The 6,216-nt window shown below is 27.6% G+C and overlaps 1 protein-coding gene across 1 annotated transcript; it reads left to right on the top strand.

Annotated features, from left to right (window-relative positions):
* The first annotated feature begins 3,319 nt into the window (after window positions 1–3,319).
* On the top strand, window positions 3,320–5,512 carry LOC127253554 (reticulon-like protein B5). Its single transcript, XM_051278201.1, has 6 exons — window positions 3,320–3,327; window positions 3,440–3,557; window positions 3,793–3,953; window positions 4,881–5,022; window positions 5,117–5,186; window positions 5,268–5,512. The coding sequence occupies exons 1-6, from the start codon at window positions 3,320–3,322 to the stop codon at window positions 5,510–5,512; spliced, it is 744 nt and encodes a 247-aa protein (XP_051134158.1).
* The last annotated feature ends 704 nt before the right edge of the window (window positions 5,513–6,216 follow it).

Genomic DNA, 6,216 nt, shown 5'->3' with positions numbered 1-6,216 from the left:
CTTTTTTCTTATTATTATTATTTTTTTTAATCGGACGTGCAAAGACACTTTTTTCGAAAGAGGCCATGTGGACAAGGGATCTTTCCGCGTGAAATTATATTAAATAATTATTTTAGTTAATAATATCTCTTTACCATCTCAAAAGATTATCATATTATTCTGATATAAATTTTTTCTTAACAATTTCAAAATTATTATCTCATATATATATATATAAATATATATATATACACACACACATAGGATGTGGATCCATGCTAATCCGATCGAATTAGTCGGATCAAACATATGTTATAAAGATAAACAATATACTATCTCATCCGGCTATAAGAATCTCAATTATTTTTTGCGTGTTGATTTTTGAATATTAATTATTATATCAAAATGTAGTACAAATTAAGAAAAAATTGCAAAAATACTTCAATTAGTGTCTTATAATACTAATGAAGGACATTTGTATAAAAAATTATACAAATATAAGGATATTGTTAATATTAAGTACAATAACACAAAAAGTAAATGTGACCCTTAAAGGCGGACGAAAAAATATATTTTTACATAATACAATATATATTGTATTATAAGATATCATTTATAATATAATAAATGTTGATTATCTCTATAATATATGATATACTATGCTGATTTGACCGGATAAACATGTAATATATGGACAACTTTCACATAACTTATCAATTCTATAAAAAAATATTTATGAAAAAATATTGACCTCAATTATATATGTTTTGAATATAAAATTTAATTTTAGTATAATATAAAAAAAAAATAAAAATTATGCACTCCATCCATCCTATATAAAGAGTAACATTTGCTTTTTGTACGTAGATTTTTGAATATTAGTATTATATAGGGTTGTAGTAAAAAAAAATGAAAATATCTTTATTAGTATTGTGTAATATAAAGGTGGTGGCACTTGTATAATATATTGTAAGTTGGAAGGGTATTTATTATGTTAGGTTGGTAGTACAATTACTAAATTAGGAAATGATACCCTTATTTTGAGACGGACGAAAATGGAAAATAAGACACTTCTTGTAGGATGGAGGGACTATTAAAAATATCAAATTATATATCGTTATCGTACCAAACAATTTTGATATAGTATTATATTATAGCGAAATTTCGATGTTTTCGATAATAAAAAAAAATAATAAATAATTTTGGTACTAAAATCTATTGGTTGTATTGAGTCGTGAAAACCTAGTGATAAATTCTACTAAAAGACTCTTGAATTGAGTTGATATCATCAAAATATAGAGTTTAATACCAACTTAAGTCAAAAAAAATATTACAATGTTTATTATTCTCTTCGTCCCATAAATATAGTCTTAATTGAGTTAGATACGAGATTTAAGGAATATTGATATTATATTGGTAGTTGGTAAAATATATGGATAAAAAACTTTTTCTCTCTTGTGAGTATATTAATGTAAAAAGTAGTGGTAATTGTGTAATAAAAATGAAAAAGTAGGGATAATTTTATGGTGATATGGCTATTTATGGAAATAAGACTATTGTTTTTAGACGAACAAAAATGATAAATAACACTATTGTATTAGGACGTAGGGATTATTATTTTGTGCACTTGTCCAACCACAGGCCGGTGCTTCACATACATACTAATGTTATAGTCACATGATAATCACGCATTAAAAATTGTGCTAACTTGTTACTTCCTCCGTCTTACATCTCGTGTCCACCTTTTCATTTCCGTTCGTCTTATTTATTTTGTCATTTTCCTTTTTTTGGAAAAGAATTATACACTTTAATCTTATTTTAAAAATTTTAATTTATAACTTTTTTTAATTTTAATTATACTAATAAGTTATCTTAATTTTAATATATAATTATTTTTATTATACGATAATTATTTTTACTAATTATACAATTCCTAAATTCTCGTGTCTACAGTAAAACAGACAAAATATCTGAGACAGAGGAAGTACAATTTTATGATTCCGTTGCCAAAAATTTTAAAGTAGACTCTTATATCATGAAGTCCGGCAATCATGCACCAACAAGTTGAGCCGTTCTTGGGCTAGTCTCAATCGAATAAGTTCGATCAAGGACGGGTTGGAATGAGCCTGGCCGGAAAATCCGAACCTGGTTGATTAGTCCCATTTAACACCTTTACTTAATGTGTAAGTATAACTTGTGTGGTCGATACTATGTATTTATAAGTTATTACATGTCAATTTGCTAACATTAAAACTACACTATATGTTTTCGCAAATAAATGGCCGTTGTTGCTTTGAAAAGAAGATTTTATTAAATTAATTTAATTTAGGGTAAATTATATAAAAATGCATAAAACATCATGTGTTTTATTTATTTCGTGAAACCCCCTTGTGCTAATGTAAAATTTGCACGAAACACCCCAATTGTTCAAAACTGATGTTCGCTTCTAAATAAAGACCTAAATTATGCAATTTTTATAAAAATAAAAAATGTAAAATATTTTAAATAATTTTTTTGAATAAAATAAATAAATAAATAATTGATCAATAATTTACTTTTACAATTTTTGTAAAAATCAGATAACAATTTGTTTTCAAAAAGTATAAAATGAAGAATTAATTAATTATTTATTTATTTGTTTATTTTATTCAAAAAAATTATTTAACATATTTTTTATTTTTTATTTATATAAAATTTGCGTATTTAGGTCTTTATTTATAACAGAATATCAATTTTGGACAAGTATGGTGTTTCATGCAAATTTTACATTAACACAAGGGAGTTTCAAGTAATAAATAAAACACAGGATGTTTTGTACATTTTTGCTAAAACATAAGGGGATGTTATATAATTCACCCTTTAATTTATGTAGAATACCATATTATACTCATGTCGTCGGGCTCTTTATGCTATATTGCCCAAATATTAAAACTAATAACTAATAATATTTTAATATAAAAATGTGATATGTTAAAAATAAAATAGAGATATAGAGAAATGTTAAAATTGTTACGAAAGCACATGTTTTGAATTAAATTGCACAATATATATCGGTTAGAATTAAATCAACATATGTTATATCATATTTGTATTATGTTAATATATACTTACACTGAGTTAACCCAAAAATACATTCAATTAAAACACACTCATCTCTTTGAAAACACATAAACCAGAAACAAACAAATAAATAAATAATAACAAAAAAAGAATAAAATTTTAAAAAATGAAAAAATAGAATCCTAAGAATTAGGAAAGACAAGGTGTAAAATAGATCACGCTAAAACTACTTCAACTTTCACAAATACGTACATTTATACATACATACATACATACATACATGCGTACGTACGTACGTACGTAAGAACGTACATTTTCTTGCATCATATTGAAAAACAAAAAAAAAAAAAATCATCGAATAAATCCATCTTTGAAACAACATCGAATCGATTACTTTCAGATGCCAGGCCGAGAAGAGCGCGCCGAGCCATCAGAGAATAAGGATCGACGGCGCAACGAGCACACAAATCGCGAGCGACGTCATAAGCCGGTCCTCTCCATCATCGGAAATGGCACGTGTAAGTTGAAGTGCCTACAATATATGTAGGTTATCGATTCTTCTAACTACCAGAATTTATTCAAAAAGACTCAGAAAATTTGCTTCAGAGTTTAAAAGGGTCCTGAGGCAAATTAATTTTGGCTTCGGAATTATTTTTTTCTTGTTCATCGATCAATTCCTTTTTCTTTTTTCTTTTACTTTTTTTTATGATCTTTTCTTTTTTTCTTTCAAGTGTAGATGTTACAATCCTACAGCGAAACAAGCGCAATACGGGGGTTGGCCTAGCCGGCGCAACCATCGTTTGGCTCATCTTCCAACGGATAGGATATTCTTTCATTACCTTTATTTGTCGACTTTCCATACTCTCCTTGGTCGCTTTGTTTCTGTGGTCGAACTTCTCCTTCTATATTAAAAAGTTGGTTTTTTTTTCCGATCACCAAACATTGCATACATAGATTATACACATACGAATTAAAATGGTACTCCTTCTATCCACAAAATATATATTCATATGAATTGGATACGGTTTTTAATGGATATAATATTATATTTGTTGAAAAGAAATTGATTGTAACATATACGAGGGTATTATGGGAAAATAAATGAGTGAGTTAATGAGCTAATAAAAAATCGATAAATTGAATATATAAATGGTAGTGAAAATAAATATTCTATTCGTCCCGAATAATTATGCTATGATTTTTGTTATAGGCTAAATTTATGCATGATCCTATTGAAAATTAATATATATTTTCATAAATTTCAAAAAATAGATATTATTTGGGCAATTGAATGAGAAGTTATTACTATTTAACTGCAGTTACTATCTGAAATATATAAATGAATAACGAATCATATATTTTTTAAACTTTACATTTATAGAATTTTTTTCATAAATTGAATACAGTAATTTTGAAAGTCCATGTTCTTCTTGGTTAAATTTCAAATTTTAAAGAAGTTTATCTATTCACAATTTCATTACCTATATTTTAATAAATAATAATTAATTTGTTACTATTTTTTCTAATTACCTCGCAATTTTATTATCAACTCTTTAATGAATTTCCCATAACACTATTTACTTTTTACCTATCTATTTTTATATCAAATACTATTATTTCTTATATTTTCATATCCGAAAATTGTGATATAATTAGCCCCGATGAAAGGAGTTTCTTTTATTATGAACAAAGAAGAAGAAAAATAAATATAAATTTGGTGGACAAAGACAGTAACTTTTATATTGCACGTATATTTAAACACTACTATCGTTATAAATTATTTGTTCCTGTAATTCGATCCCGTAAATTTGAATTACTTATGATCACTAAAATTTTTGCAGAACTACTTTTAACTTCCCGGAGATCACGCTCCCGGAGGATCTATGCAACATCGTAGCTCTTTCACTAACAGATGCATTCAACAAGGCGATCGGTGAGCTTCGCAAAGTGGCTTTGGGTAAGGACACGGTGAAATTTCTCCAGGTATCTACTCTCCCGTTTTTCACAAAATTAAATACATATATCGAACATGTCTATATATGGTTCGTGAAAATTTTTTCATCACAACAACGTGTAGGCTGTTTTCGCGATGTGGTTTGTGTCCGTGGCTAGTAGCTGGCTCGACTTTTTGACAATAGTTTACATGTGTACGTATAGCGCGCCTTTTTCCGTGCCCATATTTTTTGTTCTAAGTGTAACTTGTGGTTGCGGTGATGATTGTGCTTCAGCGGCTGTGTTTATTTTGATGATGCCGTTGTTGCACGATGAGAGGAACGATGATCAAGTGGACTCGTACGCGCAAAAGGCGAAATCTAGAATTACGAAACAGTACAGCACGTTGGATGGGAAAGTTCGCCTAAACTTCACCCGAGTTCCTTTCATTGTAGATAATAAACAAGAACAACAACAGCAGCAACAATTAGAGTCGGGCTTGCCCGTTTCGAACATGGATGGGCAATCCACCGAGCAATAAATTTTGGCGCGGCCGGAGACCCGTGCCGGGCTGGGGATTAACTATATTAATGGTGTTGTCGAAACATGTATAATTTTTTATTTTTTTTTACTTAGCGATGTTATTCGATTAATTGGTTGCATTTGATTATTTATTTATTCTCTTACAAAATATTTTTTTAGTTATTATTTAAATCAAAATTTGAACTACTAAATCAAATAAAAGTTCCAAAGAAACACAACCTAAAATATTATTAAAATAAATTATATATAGCTGATTTATATTTATATTTATATTTAAATAGTGGTCGAATTTGATATTTTGTGGAAATATATATAATTTTACAGAAATTTTATATGGGAGTGTATAATAAAAAGTATCTTTAAAAAAATAAAAAAGAAAAATTATTAATCTGTTTGTGTTTGTTCACTTTGTATAGGTGGATGGATATATTTTTTATTTAGGTAAGAAAAATTGTATTGGTAATATAAAAGTTAATACTATTTTGTGTTGAATTATTAATTATTTATGAATGAATAAAATATGTGTATTATATATTATGTTATGTGTGTATATTATAATTCAATAATCTCTCCATCCGCTTCTAAGGTCACATTTACCTTTTGTGTTATCGTACTTAATATTAAAAATATCTTTATATTTATATGAGGTCTACGGGTGCGCTTCTAAATAGGAATAGAAAGAGAATGGAGGAAAAATTGAAC

Source organism: Andrographis paniculata, unplaced genomic scaffold (assembly GCF_009805555.1).
Source record: "Andrographis paniculata isolate CXL003 unplaced genomic scaffold, ASM980555v1 Contig51END, whole genome shotgun sequence".
Classification (NCBI taxonomy): Eukaryota; Viridiplantae; Streptophyta; class Magnoliopsida; order Lamiales; family Acanthaceae; genus Andrographis; species Andrographis paniculata.
The sequence above is the reverse complement of the archived record's forward strand: the minus strand, read 5'-3'. Positions and strand labels throughout refer to the sequence as shown.

Bases quoted from the DNA above. Each gene is read 5' to 3' on its own strand.
- LOC127253554 (XM_051278201.1), top strand. The intron at 3,954-4,880 runs GTTGGTTTTTTT...AAATTTTTGCAG, and splicing joins TTCTCCTTCTATATTAAAAA to AACTACTTTTAACTTCCCGG. The intron at 5,187-5,267 runs GTACGTATAGCG...ATTGTGCTTCAG, and splicing joins TTTGACAATAGTTTACATGT to CGGCTGTGTTTATTTTGATG.